Source organism: Amia ocellicauda, chromosome 5, assembly GCF_036373705.1.
Source record: "Amia ocellicauda isolate fAmiCal2 chromosome 5, fAmiCal2.hap1, whole genome shotgun sequence".
Classification (NCBI taxonomy): domain Eukaryota; kingdom Metazoa; phylum Chordata; class Actinopteri; order Amiiformes; family Amiidae; genus Amia; species Amia ocellicauda.
Genome location: NC_089854.1, coordinates 51,243,381 through 51,264,457, shown reverse-complemented (window position 1 = coordinate 51,264,457; position 21,077 = coordinate 51,243,381). Strand labels below are relative to the sequence as shown.

The window sequence follows — 21,077 nt, the reverse complement described above, 5'->3', positions numbered from 1 at the left end:
CTGATAAGGATACTACCTTCAATATTCTGTCAGGCATGTAAATTCAGATTAAACTAGAAAAGTATATGGAGTTTCACTTCATTATTAATAATACAAAATAGATGTGCTAGGCAAAAACTGTGAATATATTAAATTCGTAACTGGTTTGAAGATTTGATTTAGTGCTGGTCAAGATTATTTTTTTGCGATTGCTATTGAAAGTTGAGGATTTTAATAAGGACATAAGTAGGAATATAAATTAATTATTACACAATTCCAGGTTGTTCTTGTTTTTTTAACAAAATCACACTGAAATGCAAAAAGCGCTTCCTGGTTTAACACAGCAATGTTTTACTCAAAGCATCTTGAGCCACATGTTTCTGATTTGTATGTATTCATAAACCTAATGAAAGCATTCATGGATCTGATGAAGTAATAAAATACTTCATAAACTGTCACATAAGTACATAGAGATAAACAAAATGCATATAACCCCTAGCCCATAAATATTTGTGGAACGATTCTTAACTCTGCTATGAAAAGATGATGCAGAGTCTTCTATCACGTGTTATTATAGATTTCTATTATCTGTTTTAGATACAGAGGGGTAATGATGCTTATTAACTGGGTGAAAAAAATATTTATTACTAAATAATGACAAAGCGCAGTTTGTTTTGACAAGCATGGTTGCTATAATGTTTTATATTAACTCAGCTATGCTGTTCAAATGGGGCTGTGCACAGATGCACTTGCATGATCATAATACTGATCCCCAGTGGGAAAACACAAAGAAGAGCCTTTGCTACCTAGGTCTACTACAAGAGAAAAGATACTGGTGGACAGCAATCAAGCAATCAGGAAATCAAGAAATAGTAATCACAACTTGCTTATGGCTATACTTGCTCTGGGTTTGTGTCCATACTTGCCTGTGGTCAAATAAATCAAGTGCTCAAGCAATCAGGAAATCAAATAAGTAGCAAGCACAACAATGATAAGTAACGGATGGTGGGAGTCATTAGGAGTTCTGGTAACATCTACTTGTTAAAAGTACTAATATCCATGCAGATATACTGCAACATAAAATACAATTTGAACCTTAATGGAAGTCTGTGTTTACTGGGGACAGTAACTAACCAAAGCCCAGACCAGAATGTGACCCTAATTTGATCACTTAATTTGACTGTACTATAGCTAATTTACTAGTAATTCTACGTTCAGTTTTGAATAATTAGTTTTTCTTAATATGATTTATGAACATCTACAAATTTAGCTCATACAGGAATTACAATCATTGAGAATAACACCTACATAATATTGTGATTCTTTATTCAGCAGTGTGAAGGGAACCAGGCATGTGTGCTTTGCTGGGCAGCAGTGAGCGTTTTGTTGGGATTGTCCTCCCCTGAACTTTCATTATAAATTCAATTTCCAAATGCTCATCATTGCTTATGTCCCATGTGTTCATGTATATTTTAACAATTCTGATTGCTTTTTTTTGTGCCTTATTGTAAGGTTTTATGTTTTTGCTGATGCTTGCTGGGAACTGCAGCAAAGACCTGAGCGTAATTTCCTAGCACAGCACTACTCCTCTAGACTTTCCTTTATTTTTTCTACTTAAGCCATTACATAAAACATATTGCAAGATAATGCAGACTATTATTAGTACAAGACAACTACTAAAAGCACCTAGGGAGGTTTAAGTTGAGGGTCCTATCTATATACTACTGAACAAAAGCACTTTTGACTACATGAGTGCAAGCATACACCGGATTCACACACATACCAGGTAATTCCACCGCAGGGGAAGATATAAGTAGGTCACAAATTCACTGAAAGGCTAGATGTATGGCCTATAGGTACAATGATAGGGTATATAATGTGAAAATAAGCACCTTTGGGCCGTAGGCACCTGTCTGCTAAAGTTAAGATATTCCACACAGAACATACAGGCAAAAACTGGTTCAGAAATTCCAGTATCTTTTGAAGGCAACAAAGACTGAGCATTTCAAATTACTGTTTTAAAAAAAAAAAATGTTTCACTAACTCCCATATATATAAAATATATAAAAATCTGTCAGTTTCCAAATTATTGAAACTTTAAATACTCCTTGATGAGGTCCACAACAACACTACACCAAAACAACCAACCAAGTTATGCCAAAGGTGAAAATTATTTAGTTTCCAGCTGCTTCACTTTTGATATGAAATTGGAGGCAATTGATATTCCAAATTTCCTGGGATTGACAGTTTGTAGTCTGTTAGGAATTATTTTGTTTCATGTTCTTCACAAAAATATATGCCTTAAAAACTATCAACAGCTACAGCTGAAACCGTTCCTGCACTTTAGGTTTGTGAGATAGTAAGTGAGACATGGGGATTGTAGAGAACAGCAAAATACTAGTATATAGCTTATTTATAGCTGGATTTACTTAATCGTAAAGACCTCTGGGACAATCTGTAACCGATTATACTTGGACAGTGCTTAATTTGTAAATGATGAGGTGCCGGAGCTAAATAAGAATGTGAGAGGGAGGATGTACAAATGGTGGTGGAGTTACCAGAGCATATAGTGTGACCAGTGCGATCGGGGGGGTGGTGCTGCCATGATGACGACTGTAGGGGGGCACTGCCGAATTGTAAACAAATTAAAATTGAAATCTCAAATTTTGAGATCCGGCACAAATTAAGTTAACTTAATTAATTAAAAAGAATGTGAAACATATGATTTTGATCAAATTTCCCTTTCCATTAATTGTTCTTTTTATGTCAATATGTGCAATATGGCATTCTTGCAGATAACAAAACAAGTTACTTTTGATTAAAGTGGTTGCTTTTAGACATTTTGACATTTGCATGAAAGAGGACTGTTGTGAATGTATTTGTTGTAATTTCTCTATTAATATAAACTGAAACACTCCCTTCATTGTATTTTGCAGTGATGTTCATGAAGTCAGTGGAGTGTAACACTCATCACAAAGTGTGCGGCTCTTTCTAATTTGATTGTTTAACAGGAAACTTATGGTTTTGTTTTTTTCTCCCAAGAAGCCATTCACTTTGGAGACCAAATCTTCTGGTTTAGAAAAAAAAAAAAATGGCTTGATGAGATAAGCATTGGGATGAAATGATAAGTTTTTAAGTGGCCCATCAAAAAGAAAAAATTCTCAAGGCCATGGTGTCTACAGTACTGTTGATGCTCAGACCATCCAGGCACTCTGCCAGTCCTGAGGCAGCCTGTACCAAACAAAATCTGTTATTGCAAATGTTTGCAAAACACTATCTACTCAGGAAGATTACGAGCAGCAAGACTGACGGTGGGCAATACAAATAGATTCAATGGAGGATGGAATTCCCACACTGAGAACTTAAAAGTTAGTAAGAGTGATTCAGGTTGGGTTTCTCAGCAAGGATCTTGGTATTCAAGATCCCCCAACCATTTTATTATGCTGGTGGCCTGCGAATTCACAGTGGATGGGAGATGATTAATTTTGAGGATGTGTGGAGTCCCACAGGGGTGTGAATCTGGAAAATGTTGCTGAGGAGGGGGGGGCTCTGAGATAGGGAAGCCATCCCAGCACTGTCAGCCTTGGTGCTCTGCAGGGTTAAAGACAGGCAGCAGATGATTCTGCTTGATAAATGTTTCACAGTCATTTCTTCTCTACTGGAGTCATATGTTGGGATCCAATCAAGTGAGACCACCAATGGAAAAAGTTAACAGCGCTCTGCTGCATAACGAGACAGCTGCTGCTGATGATAATGAAGTTATTCTCCCTCATTGTAAAAAGTGAACATGAGATCTCAAATTCAATTTGAAATATCTCGTTTAAAGCCCCATTTCAAGATATCTCAAATTGGAGATTTAAATGAGATTTCAAATTCACTTCAAGGTATCTAAAATTAAATTTGAGATTTCAAATTGACTTCCTGTTTTATCTGAGATATCGTGAAATAGACAGGAAGTCCATACAAAACATATAGCAGGTCCACAGGAAGTCAATTCAAGATATCTTGTATTTTCCGGTTTTATTTGAGATATCTCAAATAAGACAGGAAGTCAATTCAATACATCTAGAATTAAAATTAAGATATTTATAAATAGAGTTAGTTAAATCAATTTAACAACCAACAGTCTGAGGTAGCCCATATAAAAAGGACAGCCATCTCCCTATCTCAGCTCACAGTCCACAAATATGTCTGACGTGTTAAAGGTAGCAAGAATGCCATCCACAGCCATAGAGGTGGAATCTGAGAGCAGGACCAACCACCAAACCCACCCCCAATTAATTCCCTGCTTCCAAAAAGTGCACTGTCCCAGAGGGGAAAAGGGGCAGAATGGTATTCACAGAGCCCATTGAAATGTCCTTGTGTGTCTACAGTCTACATAACATCAATAGCTCAGATTTACGGAAAAGCAGCAGCAACAGCAGGAATATTCTGGTTCAGAGACATTAAGACCAAGGCGTAATGATTTTAAACTTCATAACCCTTCCAAAGTTACGACATTACTGACTGAGCATCTGTGCAAATTCATAGTAACATTTATCCATGTATACATTTTTTTCATTGTTGTTCCATCTGTTTTATGAATCATATCAGATTAATTACCATGGGATTTTAATTTTAATTTTACACCCCTGCCCCCTCCCCCCCCAAAAAAGAAAAGTGTTTCTATAGCAACCCCTGTACGTTTAAATATAAAACATCCCAGGTCAGAGGGATAAATGCATGCTCCTCACTAGCCTAAAGGGAAAGAGCAAGGCAGGAAAAAAATAAAAAGTATATATATTTTCCTTAAAACAATACTAAAGCAAATCCAGGAAACTCCTAAATTATTATAAGTGATTCTCCAAGTTACAATAAGACAGTGTGGAGAATACTTTCATTATGTGAGGCAGATTATTTTTCATGTGTTGTGTAACTCACAAAAAAATTATTTCTTATTCACACACCTACATGCCTTAGAAATGCCTACAGCTGCAGGGTAATTCAGACTTCACTAAGCTCCTTGCAAAGATTAAGTGGAATCACCATTTCCTACTGAATCTGAAGTCACAATTTATAGGCATAAGAAAAATGGGGGAAAACATTGTATCTAATGCAATGCATGTAACAATCTGTCTAACAAATGTTGAAAAGAAAAAGCTTTTGACAATAATTGTTGTTTCCCCTAAAGGAAATTTTAAGAAAATGTGTGTGTGCGTGCGTGCGTGTGTACGTAGGGGTGTTAGCAGTGAAAAATTTAGCAGGTAGGAACTATTAAATCCTGAGCCACATCCTCTGCATAGAACAATCAGCAGGCTAGCTTTATCAGCCCAAGTACTTCACATACCCTTAAAGCACTCAAAGAGCTGTGGGAGAGAAGAAAACCAAAAAGCTACAAAGTGGAACAAATATATATAAATAAAATCCAGTTTGAAACACAGTAATTGAAATAAGCAGCCCAGACAGATTGTAACAGCACAAGATTTTCCCATCCCCACTAATTACATTCAATTATCAGAGCAAGACTGCGTGATACCTGACTTGAATTAAAGCAGCAGTGCACGAATCACACTCTCACCTTGCTCCCTTTGGTTACAATAACGTGATGACCCGACCAAAAAACTGAGCTATGGTGAGCATCTGAGCTCAAGCTTTTAGTAAACCTCTGAATGTAAGAAAGCAGCAGTTTATCAGCAGACCTGGGGGGGAACACTAGTGGGGAACACTGCCTTGAGCAAGGTACTTTACCTAGATTGGTCCAGTTGTATAAATGGGTAATTGTATGTAAAAAAAAAAAAAAAAGTTATATATTGTAACAATTGTAATTCCACCTCGATAAGGGCATCTGCTACAAAATATAGTAAAAATAATAATTAAAATGACTCTTATAGCAGTTGTCGGAATAACAATTACAGCGATATTTTGTTCGACTGGAAGTATGCTGTAGAAATATGATGTGAAAGGTAAAATAGACAGCAACATAAACAGACATAGTGTAATGGCAATCGAGAAAAAACAACTGATCATTTGCGTACCTAATACTGTCATTTTAATCGTGCAACTGAACCATCTTTGAGTTGCCAACGGAGCAGTCGAGAAGCCAAATAGTGACACAGTAATCGACCCCTGGTCCACTGAACATGAACAAAACATTCATTCAATATAATTTAGTTGTGCGCCCAAGTTTAAATTCAGGCAGAGTTTGATTTTAGGTAACTCCAATGTGAAAAATACAATCAATATATGCCTAGCCTGTTTTAAGTTATACATTCAAATCATTTGACCGTCCTGTAGTTGCTCTTTCCACCCCGTGGCTGACTTAGAGGCCTCAGGTATTTTAGCACATGGCACATGGAATAAGAGTGTGCATTCAACAGAAGCCAGTGGGGCAGGACTGGAGGAAAAGATGGCATCTTTAAGACCACAGACCAGAGTCCTGCTTCCTTCCAGCGCAGCCCAAGCCCAGCACTCCTGCGACTGAAACTCCAGGTCTGCCATGAGCATCTAAAGCTCTTTACAGTGAAATCACCTCACCCAAATTCACAGACTGAGCAAAAAGGAGGGTGACTCCAAAAGACAAAAGAAAATTAATAAATAAAGCAATTTCCCATCAACAGCTACCTCAAGGCTAAATGCACAGCACCTCTGTTAACTCCCATGGAAAAGTGTACTCTACTGTTCCCCAATGGGCTTTGTATTTAGTAGAACAAGCAGTGGCACTCTAATCAGCTTGTGTGTAACCTGAAAGTGTTGCTTTTGGATTGCAGCAAGCAGATATTATGCATATTTCTGTCTGACTCATGTAGGAAGAGAATTGTTTTTGCAGCAGGACTCTGTTTTACAAGACATCTGCACCCATCCATGATGTGTTGTGTATTTCACCTTCACATGACTCATGCATATAGGGATTGTGAATATAAAGCACTACTTGTATAGAACAGCAAGGAAGCAAAATCACACTAAGTTGAAGGAACCTATTCTATCTCTCTTTCACTCTATATATATATATATATATATATATATATACATATACACTCACCTAAAGGATTATTAGGAACACCTGTTAAATTTCTCATTAATGCAATTATCTAACCAACCAATCACATGGCAGTTGCTTCAATGCATTTAGGGGTGTGGTCCTGGTCAAGACAATCTCCTGAACTCCAAACTGAATGTCTGAATGGGAGAGAAAGGTGATTTAAGCAATTTTGAGCGTGGCATGGTTGTTGGTGCCAGACGGGCCGGTCTGAGTATTTCACAATCTGCTCAGTTACGGGGATTTTCACGCTCAACCATTTCTAGGGTTTACAAAGAATGGTGTGAAAAGGGAAAAACATCCAGTATGCGGCAGTCCTGTGGGCGAAAATGCCTTGTTGATGCTAGAGGTCAGAGGAGAATGGGCCGACTGATTCAAGCTGATAGAAGAGCAACTTTGACTGAAATAACCACTCGTTACAACCGAGGCATGCAGCAAAGCATTTGTGAAGCCACAACATGTACAACCTTGAGGCGGATGGGCTACAACAGCAGAAGACCCCACCGGGTACCACTCATCTCCACTACAAATAGGAAAAAGAGGCTACAATTTGCACAAGCTCACCAAAATTGGACAGTTGAAGACTGGAAAAATGTTGCCTGGTCTGATGAGTCTCGATTTCTGTTGAGACATTCAGATGGTAGAGTCAGAATTTGGCGTAAACAGAATGAGAACATGGATCCATCATGCCTTGTTACCACTGTGCAGGCTGGTGGTGGTGGTGTAATGGTGTGGGGGATGTTTTCTTGGCACACTTTAGGCCCCTTAGTGCCAATTGGGCATCGTTTAAATGCCACGGCCTACCTGAGCATTGTTTCTGACCATGTCCATCCCTTTATGACCACCATGTACCCATCCTCTGATGGCTACTTCCAGCAGGATAATGCACCATGTCACAAAGGTCGAATCATTTCAAATTGGTTTCTTGAACATGACAATGAGTTCACTGTACTAAACTGGCCCCCACAGTCACCAGATCTCAACCCAATAGAGCATCTTTGGGATGTGGTGGAACGGGAGCTTCGTGCCCTGGATGTGCATCCCACAAATCTCCATCAACTGCAAGATGCTATCCTATCAATATGGGCCAACATTTCTAAAGAATGCTTTCAGCACCTTGTTGAATCAATGCCACGTAGAATTAAGGCAGTTCTGAAGGCGAAAGAGGGTCAAACACAGTATTAGTATGGTGTTCCTAATTATCCTTTAGGTGAGTGTATGTACCTATGCATGCATACATACAACTGTTCAAAAAGTTATGGGCAATTATATGGCTAGTGTAACAGATTTTATACTGTCACTACAGGATGTTTGTTTCTAATACAAAATAGACTTTCAATCACTAGCTGGCTTTTATATCTGGCAATATATTGCCTTTGTACAGGGTCAACTCTATAATGAACTGATAAATATTTTATGTGTCTTTTCAGATTTTAAATATTAATAATCCATAATTCATTTCGAAAGGTTAGCACAATCTGAAGATGTTACTGTATGTCTGTTGTATAAGTTATGAGCACTGTTGATCAGACTGAGACCAGCTGCAATGATTCTGTACAGAGCTCATTAGCTTATTTGTCAGCAAAACAAGCAAATGCATGCAAAGCAAGGAGAGAAAAACGAAATGCAATCAATATAAAATATTCTACTTTCATCTCTATTCATACAAATACTTATCATAAATACACACATATATATATATATATATATATATATATATATATAAATATATATCAAATAAATACATATATACACAAATGTACAGTTCTAAGCACTAATTAACATACAAACTTAATAATGCTCTGTATATCAGTTTAGATTAATTGTTAGATTGATTATTGTCTCATTTGGGATTTTATTTGCTTTGCTCATTTATTATTAACAATGAATTCAGCCTAAAACCTTAATACTGTGCCAAATCCTTACTCTGAACTGTGAAACTGTATTTCAGGATACATCACTGTATTACTCCAATAAGATACATACCCCATTATCAGCACTAACAATATCCAGAACTCCAACCCCAGCCAAGCTAAGTTAACTCAATAGAAACACAACTTAAATTCAACTGAAATCTCTACTCAGATTTCATCCCTAAACTTCATTAATAGTCTGCCATTTTATTAAAAGTAGTCTGAATACCACTCCAGAAACAAGTTAAACATAACCATGAAACCATTTTGACCTTAATAGGAATCTTTAATGAAACCACACCATGATGTTGCAATCTTCGTGTAACTATATAACCTTTCCACAAACCCCCTGAAAGTGCTCATATCAGTCTGATAACCTCTGCTCTGGGACATTAATAGATGGTTATGTCTACAAAGGAAGCAAACAACCAGACATATCCACATAGATATCGCAGCCACAAACCATTTATGCTGCACATGATATCAGGCCACCGCAGTCACAGCAACTCCATGTAAACCAACACACTACACCGATAAATAAGCAAGACTTACACCCTGAAGTGGGCAAACACAGGAAAGTTAGTGCAATGCCACCGTGTGGATTTCATGTCAGCAGTGTGGGAATGACTTAATATTAGCAGATGCAGCTGTCATAGGCAATGGCGTGGAACAGTGTCAGGGAATTCAGCTGGAACGCCATCCTCTGAGACACAGAGACAGCCAAATGATCGCGACAGGGAGGCCTGACCAGCTTGGGCAATGACAGACACTACTGCCAGTCTTTCACAATCCTCTGATTTACATTGCATTTATTCAAGAGCAGAGCTTTCTCTTTCCACATTCGGTACAGATTTATCATCCACAATACATCACTAGGAGACTATGTTCTCTGCCTATAAGATGAAGGAGTTAAAGGCTTTAGGGATTAGAATATAACTAAAGGGAACCTTTTTTATAGGGAACATTTTATATATGTATATATACAGATAGGTGACAAATTAAAGGAAAAACCGACAAAGTGTCTCAGTAAGGTGCTGGGCCGCCACGAGCCGCCAGAACAGCATCAATGCTCCTTGACATAAATTCTACGAGTCTCTGGAACTTTACTGGAGGGATGGAACGAACACCATTCTTCCAAAAGATATTCCCTCATTTAGTGTTTTGATGATGGTGGTGGAGGGCGCTAACACGTTGGTCCAAAATCTCCTCATTGAGCCTACCTATACAGTGAGGGAAAAAAGTATTTGATCCCCTGCTGATTGTGTACGTTTTCCCACTGACAAAGAAATGATCAGTCTATAATTTTAAAGGTAGGTGTATTTTAACAGTGAGAGACAGAATAACAACAAAAAAATCCAGAAAAACGCATTTCAAAAAAGTTATACATTGATTTGCATGTTAATGAGGGAAATAAGTATTTGAAACCTTCGACTTAGTACTTGGTGGCAAAACCCTTTTTGGCAATCACAGAGGTCAGACGTTTCTTGGAGTTGGCCACCAGGTTTGCACACATCTCAGGATGGATTTTGTCCCACTCCTCTTTGCAGATCCTCTCCAAGTCATTAAGGTTTCGAGGCTGACGTTTGGCAACTCGAACCTTCAGCTCCCTCCACAGATTTACTATGGGATTAAGGTCTGGAGACTGGCTAGGCCACTCCAGGACCTTAATGTGCTTCTTCTTGAGCCACTCCTTTGTTGCCTTGGCTGTGTGTTTTGGGTCATTGTCATGCTGGAATCCCTCAGCCAGGGCATTGAAAATGGGTCGTGTCCCCTTAGCAGAAAATGTCCCCTTAGCAGAAAAACACCCCCAAAGCATAATGTTTCCACCTCCATGTTTGACGGTGGGGATGGTGTTCTTGGGGTCATTCCTCCTCCTCCAAACACGGCGAGTTGAGTTGATGCCAAAGAGCTCGATTTTGGTCTCATCTGACCACAACACTTTCACCCAGTTCTCCTCTGAATCATTCAGATGTTCATTGGCAAACTTCAGACGGGCCTGTACATGTGCTTTCTTGAGCAGGGGGACCTTGCGGGCGCTGCAGGATTTCAGTCCTTCACGGCATAGTGTGTTACCAATTGTTTTCTTGGTGACTATGGTCCCAGCTGCCTTGAGATCATTAACAAGATCCTCCTGTGTAGTTCTGGGCTGATTCCTCACCGTTCTCATGATCATTGAATCTCCACGAGGTGAGATTTTGCATGGAGCCCCAGACCAAGGGAGACTGACAGTTATTGTGTGTTTCTTCCATTTGCGAATAATCGCACCAACTGTTGTCACCTTCTCACCAAGCTGCTTGGCGATGGTCCTGTAGCCCATTCCAGCCTTGTGTAGGTCTACAGTCTTGTCCCTGACATCCTTGGACAGCTCTTTGGTCTTGGCCATGGTGGAGAGTTTGGAATCTGATTGATTGATTGCTTCTGTGGACAGGTGTCTTTTATACAGGTAACGAGCTGAGATTAGGAGCACTCCCTTTAAGAGAGTCTCAGCTCGTTACCTGTATAAAAGACACCTGGGAGCCAGAAATCTTGCTGATTGTTAGGGGATCAAATACTTATTTCCCTCATTAATATGCAAATCAATTTATAACTTTTTTGAAATGCGTTTTTCTGGATTTTTTTGTTGTTATTCTGTCTCTCACTGTTAAAATACACCTACCATTAAAATTATAGACTGATCATTTCTTTGTCAGTGGGCAAACGTACAAAATCAGCAGGGGATCAAATACTTTTTTCCCTCACTGTACATATGAACACAGGCCGTTTCTAAACATGTACCTAAATTAACATGAACACAACATACACAGCCAGTCCAAATAACAAACCATAGCTGTAGTTAAAGTTCCAGTCCAAGTTCAAATCAATTCTTTTCTGTCCGACTATTCTCTTACTCACTCTGTCTCCCTGGGTCCCCTCCCTGCCTCTCCACAACAGAAAGTGTATTTCTTCCCTGTTTTTAAAGGGAGGGGGCCAGTCATGGAGGGAAAAGAGGGTTGTGTGTTCTCCCCATTATTTTCCTCCCCCAGGGTCTGGGGAGGTGCAGGGCAGCTTGGGGCGGTCCCTCGTGATTTTGCCCAGCATGGTACCAAAATATATTTTTTATATTATTATAAACTATCTTAAACTCACCGCAAGTTGTTTCACTGATTTAAGGATTCAGAAAGTTGTCTGAAGTAAAAATTATAATCATCCAAAATATACATTACAGTTAACCAAGATAACCAGGTTTGTATTGCATTTAATTATCTTTGGTATGTTGCTTCTTGCACTAAAAATTGTTTGGTTCCTTATGATATAAAGTATTTTCCCTCACCACCATGGATTCAAACACACAAGACAGAGCATTGCCAAACTTTATCATACCTTTCCACTGCTTAATTTTTAAAAGCCTCACAATCAATTTCCCTGAAGTATCCATGTTTTCTTTGAGTAGCTATGAGGTTGTGCCCATTTGTGCACAATTCCAGTAAAAGACCAGAACAAAAAACAAATCACTACAAAAAAAATAACCACAGAAAATCCCCATACACCCCTGGGAAACAGGATCTTCCTGTCTGAGATAGTTAATCTTTCGAGAGCTGCTTTGTCATTAATGCATTGCCAGCTGGGTTCTGGGACCTGACAAATCATTTATTAGTCACGGTTCTAATGGACATGTTCTGCCGTGTGGAGAAAATAACACGGCCCATGCCTTTGGTAGGCACTCTCATTCAGGAAACATCAACAACACTTGTAACTCCTAATATGTGTATCAGCTGAGAGTGATGCAGAGGATATTAATACAAGAGGTTATATTACCCATGTGTTCTTCTATTCTATATAATATGATTGTATGGTTTTAGTAGTAATGTTTGTGTAAAGAGCAGAATAATGCTCAATTCCCTTAGTCACATTTGATGTTAACTAAAGTTGACTGAAAGTGCCAGCTTAAAGTCAGTTTACGTGCTACTTAAGTAATGTAGGCATGTTGACAGATTCAGAAATATAGAACAGAGTACCACGCCAAGAGAGTAAAAGGGGAAAACAAAGTTCACAAAATGGGCAAATTATCTTAGTTTAGACATCCTTCCCTTTTCACTTGTTTTCCCACTTTCAAGTTTCCTTCTTGTGGTAAAAATTATGCGAGTGACACTCTGGAATGTCGGATATTCAAAAACACAAGTTCTCCCAGTCCGTTACTTGTACTGATTCCCTCTGCCAAGTCTTCCTACACCCCCAGCATGGAAAAACAAAGAGGGGAAGAGATCCGAATGTGTTCAGGGAGGGGGGTCATCTCCTGTAACTATAAACCACAGAGACCCGAATTCCCTTGACAAAGGAGGAAGAGCCTGTGTTCAGAGACTGTGACCTCATTTTATTCCAACTTTGTAGGATGTTCTACTTTTCTTTAATATCAAGATTCGATAAATGATGTGCTGTGGGTAAAGTATGCTTCTCAAAGACGTCTGGGGTATTTTGTATGATTGATAGCTACTTTGAATAGGTCTTACATAATAAACCAGTACAAAAGCCTATACAAAACTTAACTATGGCAGCGTTAATTACAATTTTTAAAAGATTCCTTCAGGGTATCAGCAAAAATCAGTTTTGTTTTGTTTTGTGAATAAATGCTCCATCACTGAAAAAAGGTCAATGCCACTTTTTAAATAAATAAATACATAAACAAAAATAATGAAGTAATAAAACATAATTTAGTGAGTTTTAGAACACGCATGTTTGTGTCATTTCACCAAAAACATTATCATAATAACGCATGATGACGTATTGCTCATGAGGCATTTCACAACTCTGTACCAAAAACAATCACACAAACACACTAAGAGAGCAGAGTGTTTATTGGCACCACGGTGGTGCAAATAATACAGTGGGTATTTTAGAAAACATGACCCTTCTAGTTTGCATTTAATTTCGTAATAAAAATATATATTTTAAATATATTTAATCTGTAATCTAAATACTATATGCTCAAAATATATGGAGGTTAATTTCTCCCATATATTCTCAACCTATCAAATAAAGGAAATACAGACTTAAATATATTTATAAAATGTACTATATATTTTAAATACTCAAAAGGGGTCAGTTTTGATATATGAATAATAGAAGGATAATACATGTCTACATATAAAAAAATGATACAGTTGTTCCACATAGTACACACTCACATCGGATAGGCTGAAACAGACTATATAAGTCACATATCGGGCATCTTCCCGCTTCAAGCAACTTCAATCTGAGTCCATTTTCTAGGATTTTTACTCTTAATTCGTAAACACACTTTTGTGATACACGATCGGAGAAAGGGGTCTTACCGAGCTTGGGAGAAGACAAGCGGGAGATGTCTAAAGAGCAAGGCTTCCTGGTAACCGCAGTGGCGATGAATTCGTAGGGGTTGTCCTCGTCCTCGGGGGGAAAGACGTCCAGCGAGGGAGACGGCACAATCTCCACAGCAAGGTTACTCCTCTTTGTGTCCGAGTCCTGGCAAACAACACAGGAAAATGTGTAATGCGCTCCGGAGATAATTACACAAAACCTGGGCCAAGGGGGAAAGCAGTGTCCCAACAGTCTTCCTCGGATCTGGTATGTTGACACAGCATTTCCTGCCTATGTTGGGAACAGACCATTGTTCACAAAACAATTCCAAATCGTTGAAACAATGGGGAACAGAAACAAATCCATTTTTGAAAAACATTGAAACAAGACATTTTAGGAAGGTGAGTAGGGTGGATATACATATTTTGCACAGAGCATATACATTTTAAATAAAATGTGTTTACCAAGGCTGAAGACAAACTCTTGGGTTTTGAGCTGCACAACAAGTTTGGAAAGGTAAACTGTCAAGGACATTCATCAACATTATGCAGAAACCAAGTGAAACTAATTGCCTGCATATAAGAACAAAAGAATATATTTTAAGCTATACCATCTATCTAAACAAACAAGTGAAAAACACCTGCCTTTTTAAATAATGTAAATGCATTATTTTATGTCTTAAATGAAGGGGATAAGAAACTTAAACAAATAAAATAATAACTCACTATTTGCATCTGAAATTGATTACAATGTTTTGGTTCATGGCATATTTACAAAATGTCAAATTACATGCAAAATTATTTATTTAAATGCAAAAATAAATTAATTACTTGGTTTTCAAGGCTTTCAGGGACTATCAAATGTCAGTTGTTCACAGTCTTCACACTAACACATTCTTGGCTACATTCATTATGGGTACATTTGAATTGATTACATTCATTTTATGTACTTTATAATTTAAATGGCCCTTCTAGACTCTCTTGAAAACATAGATACTTAATGCAAATGACGAGTAGATATATTTCCTACCTTCACATAGTAGCACAAGCACAAACATTTCAGTAATAATTACATGAGAATATGTTCCGGCTACTTGAAGGGATATTTAGTACCCTTTATAGCAGTTTTCTACTGTAAAAACAACAAAACAGGTTTGTGAGTGTGTGAGTGAGTGTGTGCGCACGCGTGTGCGCGTGTGTGTCTGTGTGTCTGTGTGTGAGTGTGTGTGTGTCTGTGTGTGAGTGTGTGTGTGCGCGTGTGTGTCTGTGTGTCTGTGTGTGCGTGTGTGTGTGTCTGTGTGTGAGTGTGTGTGTGCGTGTGTGTGTCTGTGTGTGTGTCTGTGTGTGAGTGTGTGTGTGCATGTGTGCGTGTGTGTCTGTGTGTGAGTGAGTGTGTGTGTGTGCGTTAAATTTTTTAAGTGACAGGCAGCAAATCTTTAAGAGTAGTTATTTTATCTTAAGAGTAGCGGTGATTCAATTTTCAATTTAAACAATATAGTATATATTATATATTATATGAAATCACAAGCCGGTTTTGCCCAGAATGCACTACTCTGGCAGGTCCACTTAGTGCTCTTAATAAAGAGAGGTTATAAAGATTCTACATAAGTAGTGTGCAACATACTGCAATCATGATTTAATGACCTGGAAAAACTAAGAACTTCCTCTGAGTCCTTAATCTGTAAGAAACCCCATTCGGGTTAAACTGAAACAAACAATTCAACGAACCCAAACTGATTTCACTCAAGGATTTTTCATCTCCAGTGAAACTAATCGGCCCTACCACTCTGGCAAACAGATTTTTAAATGACTGGTTGGATTTCTTGTTAAAAGAGAAATAAGCAAGTTTAGAATAGAGTGGTCTGTTGCTACCTCTCAGCCGACAGGAAGACAATCACAAAGGATCTGCCAAAATTCACTTGATCACAATGCAATGCAGACCTTTGCTCTCGAGTTGGCCTTTCCGATTTACATTCTGCAGTCGTTTTTCTACAAGTCTGTATCACAAACGTCAGCGAAATGTGGTGAGTTTATACATGGGGTTATGTGAAGAGATTCCAACAGCTGGAAAAGTTGTCTCATTTAGCGTAGTTAATAATTTAATCTAAAGTTAATTTAAGATGGCACCAAGTGTGTGATTCTTCATTTATATGACAACCCTTGAAGTTAAACAATTTAAACCATTAATCTGCCTAGGATTCGGTTTTGCAACCACACAGCTACGTTACAATAGTGCCTTTCCTCCAGAGGTAAAGTACCCTTCATTTGAAAGAAACAAAGTACATCTTGGGCTCTTTCCAAGTCAGTCAACAGTATAACAAGGTGCCCTTCATTTCCAATGTGTTTGAGCTCCTGACAGTCCCTGAAGACTCTATAGGAAAGTTGAAGAAAGTGTTTTGTGATAATTTTATAATGTTTTATATTAATACTAGCATTAGAAGTAGCTTGTATGCAGGCTAAGCAAAAGGTCAACAAGGTTCATTTGTTAGAAACTCCTATCAGTAATAAAAGATCACACAGTGCCGAAATAGCCTACAGCTGTTTTGTTGAAAATCCGTTTGTGACTTAATTGTTTCTCTAGATAGGCAGGAATTGTTTCTGTTAATGAGCGATTGACACTAGGTAAATGACGACCGTGGGATCGCATCTTCCTAGTGCACATCAAAGACAGACATCTGTTCTTTGGATCCCACACCTCTTCTGAGGAAGACTACCATGAACATTACCAGGGTCAGAAATCTGACCTCGAGATAACACTCTGGCAGACCCCGGCCACAGATCCACATGTCCTGCAATGTATATAAGGCTGACCACTTGTTCTGTTCAATAAGTCTCTGCTGAGGTAGAGTGCTTCCATTTACCATCTATGCATCCAGACTGGGTTCTTCAGTGCCTATGTAATGGGTCGCCCAACCTCCTATGTTCTAATCTCGATTCAGAATAGCAGCAAAATGTCTTACAAGAGCTGCTATTCACAGACAGCATCCTTCACCCTTCAAGATCAAGCAGACCGAAACACCAGAGTTTCAGGAGAAATTAATATTTGGAGCGCACTTGGAAAGTCCTTATTGAGAAAAATAGACTAAATCACTTATGAAAATGAAAATAAAAAACCTAATAATGGTTCAAATAGCTTTGCAGTCAGGGTAGTAATTATCTGTATATATTTATACTTCATAGACTTTTTTCTTCTTTGAACAAAGGAATGAAAAATAATATAAGTTTCACTTCATTTCAGGACAAACCCAATGCTGTGTACATTAAAATAAATTAGTTCTATAAAATTAATACTTTTGTAATACAATTTATGACACTTTTTTAGCTGGAAACAATGAGATGTTTTCACTATTCTGAATATTTTATTTTTATGACATACACTCACCTAAAGGATTATTAGGAACACCATACTAATACTGTGTTTGACCCCCTTTCGCCTTCAGAACTGCCTTAATTCTACGTGGCATTGATTCAACAAGGTGCTGAAAGCATTCTTTACAAATGTTGGCCCATATTGATAGGATAGCATCTTGCAGTTGATGGAGATTTGTGGGATGCACATCCAGGGCACCAAGCTCCCGTTCCACCACATCCCAAAGATGCTCTATTGGGTTGAGATCTGGTGACTGCGGGGGCCAGTTTAGTACAGTGAACTCATTGTCATGTTCAAGAAACCAATTTGAAATGATTCGACCTTTGTGACATGGTGCATTATCCTGCTGGAAGTAGCCGTCAGAGGATGGGTACATGGTGGTCATAAAGGGATGGACATGGTCAGAAACAATGCTCAGGTAGGCCGTGGCATTTAAATGATGCCCAATTGGCACTAAGGGGCTTAAAGTGTGCCAAGAAAACATCCCCCACACCATTACACCACCACCACCAGCCTGCACAGTGGTAACAAGGCATGATGGATCCATGTTCTCATTCTGTTTACGCCAAATTCTGACTCTACCATCTGAATGTCTCAACAGAAATCGAGACTCATCAGACCAGGCAACATTTTTCCAGTCTTCAGCTGTCCAATTTTGGTGAGCTTGTGCAAACTGTAGCCTCTTTTTCCTATTTGTAGTGGAGATGAGTGGTACCCGGTGGGGTCTTCTGCTGTTGTAGCCCATCCGCCTCAAGGTTGTACGTGTTGTGGCTTCACAAATGCTTTGCTGCATGCCTCGGTTGTAACGAGTGGTTATTTCAGTCAAAGTTGCTCTTCTATCAGCTTGAATCAGTCGGCCCATTCTCCTCTGACCTCTAGCATCAACAAGGCATTTTTGCCCACAGGACTGCCGCATACTGGATGTTTTTCCCTTTTCACACCATTCTTTGTAAACCCTAGAAATGGTTGTGCGTGAAAATCCCAGTAACTGAGCAGATTGTGAAATACTCAGACCGGCCCGTCTGGCACCAACAACCATGCCACGCTCAAAATTGCTTAAATCACCTTTCTTTCCCATTCAGACATTCAGTTTGGAGTTCAGGAGATTGTCTTGACCAGGACCACACCCCTAAATGCACTGAAGCAACTGCCATGTGATTGGTTGGTTAGATAATTGCATTAATGAGAAATTGAACAGGTGTTCCTAATAATCCTTTAGGTGAGTGTATATTTGTCTATTTCCTTGCATCACTTACCCTGTCTAATACAATGTCATCTGCAACAAAGGCAGTGTTAATTATTCAGTTCCCATTTCTGTTTGGTGATCTTGTCACATTTTGTGCTGAACTTCACCAACTTTTCTTTTCATGAATTTCCAAACACCCCGGGTTCATAATTGCAGGCAGCTGCAATTCCACTGCTGGCAGGCAGTCACTGTTGCACAGACTTGATTTGTTTTAAAGGGTTCGTATCCCAGACATTTTTCAAGCCAAAGTCGGAAACTCTTTTCGGGAAACAGGCGTTTGCAAAATGACACTTTGTGTGAAATGTTCATATTTACTCAATGAGTAGGAATACAATTCAGTGGACACTGATGAGATGCTTCAAACCCATCCAGGCGCAATGAAAGATGGATGCCATCACACAGGAACTGAGCTGGACACATAGCTAGACCAAATGGAGCACAGCACACTGAACCAAGGAAAAGCTGAACTAGATCCCAAGTGACAACGTACACACATTTAGTATAGCACAGTTTAAACTGCTCTTAGGAGGAGAGCAGTACAGTACAAAAAGAAAGCTTCCAAACATGTTTGAAATTATTTATCTTTTATTTATTTATTTATTAGGACACATAATTCGTGTTCATAACTGTTCAGAAAACCGTTAAATTGAGGTTTTGGGTGTGAGGCAGGTTGGAATCTGGCCTCAGTGTCATTTGGGCGATTACTCAGCACAGTGTTAATACAGCAGCCTTATCCCTGAGCTGCTCAGCACTTTTGCTCTTATCCACTTTTTATTAAGCTTTGATCTTCATGTTCCTGCCTACTTATGTATGGTTAACGATTTACTGCAACTTCTCCTATGCCTACCCCTCTCTTTAGCACTTACCTAGGACTGTAACTATTTTATCTGCACTTGTTAGCTCACTGTACTAGGATGTATACTTACTGTACTTTTGTGCTGACTGTAACTGCAACTAACTAAATAATAATAATTGCAAATACAACATATGAAAATGCATAAAGAACCTGCAAAAATAGGAGCTAAACATTATGGATATAGATATGTGGGAGGTTCTATTCCAGCAGGGATTCTACCGTCAGTGAGCAAAGCTATTGCACACGGAGAAGCAACAATGTCCAATAGGACTGTGTAGAAAATGCCAGTTTGAATTTCAATTAAAACTAAGGAGAGTTAGGAACTATATAGCAACATACATACTTATAGACGCACACGCACACGCACACATAGATATATATACACATATTTACAGTACTGTGCAAAAGTTTTAGGCAGGTGTGAAAAAATGCTGTTAAATAAGAATGCTTTCAAAAATAGACATGTTAATAGATTATATTTATGAATTAACTAAATGTAAAGTGAGTGAACAGAGGAAAAATCTACTTCAAATCCATTTTTGGTGTGACCATGCTTTACCCCAACATCAGTTCTTCTAGGTACACTTGCACAAAGTCAGGGATTTTGTAGGCATATAGTCAGCTGAATGATCAAACAATTATACCAAACAGGTGCTAATGATCATCAATTTAATATGTAGGTTGAAACACAATCATTAACTGAAACAGAAACAGCTGTGTAGGAGGAATAAAACTGGGTGAGGAACAGCCAAACTCAGGGAACAAGGTGAGGTTGCTGAAGTCGTACACCATGGCAAGACTGGTTAGTTCTCCAAGATGTTTGGGCCAACCTACCTGCCGAGTTCCTTCAAAAACTGTGTGCAAGTGAACCTAGAAGAACTGATGCTGTTTTGAAAGCAAAGGGTGGTCACACCAAATATTGATTTGATGTAGATTTTTCTTCTGTTCACTTACTATAATTTATTAATATGTCTATTTTTGATATCATTCTTACTTTACAGCATTTTTTCACACCTGCCTAAAACTTTTTCACAGTACTGTACATGCATGCATGCATAATGCTCAGGATAAAACATGCTTATTGTAATGGAGCAGTCTCATATTAATACTTATTATACATATTGCTTTCTCTTTAATACTTACATTTTTATGTATAAAAATACCAAAATCATTTTATAGATTTCACCTCATTCAAAATGTAGAAATTATAAAGAGAGAACATTTCAAGGTCATACCATATATAGATAAAAAAACAGTGAAATGACAATTTCTAAGTACCACAGTTTACTCAGCTATAACTACAGAAAGTACAAATACCTAAATCGGACATTTACTTTAAATAGCAAGACTTGTGTAGCAATGAAAATATGCATTACCTGATGCCCTAGC

The 21,077-nt window shown here is 38.5% G+C and overlaps 1 protein-coding gene across 9 annotated transcripts in view; it reads right to left on the bottom strand.

Moving 5' to 3' along the window:
* Positions 1-21,077, bottom strand: part of anks1b (ankyrin repeat and sterile alpha motif domain containing 1B) — a 300,917-nt gene that overhangs the window by 118,500 nt on the left and 161,340 nt on the right. For all 9 annotated transcript variants that reach the window (XM_066705629.1, XM_066705625.1, XM_066705627.1 and 6 more), the window contains one exon: positions 14,217-14,382. In XM_066705629.1, the coding sequence (XP_066561726.1) occupies positions 14,217-14,382 (166 nt within the window). The remainder of the gene's footprint in view (positions 1-14,216; positions 14,383-21,077) is intronic.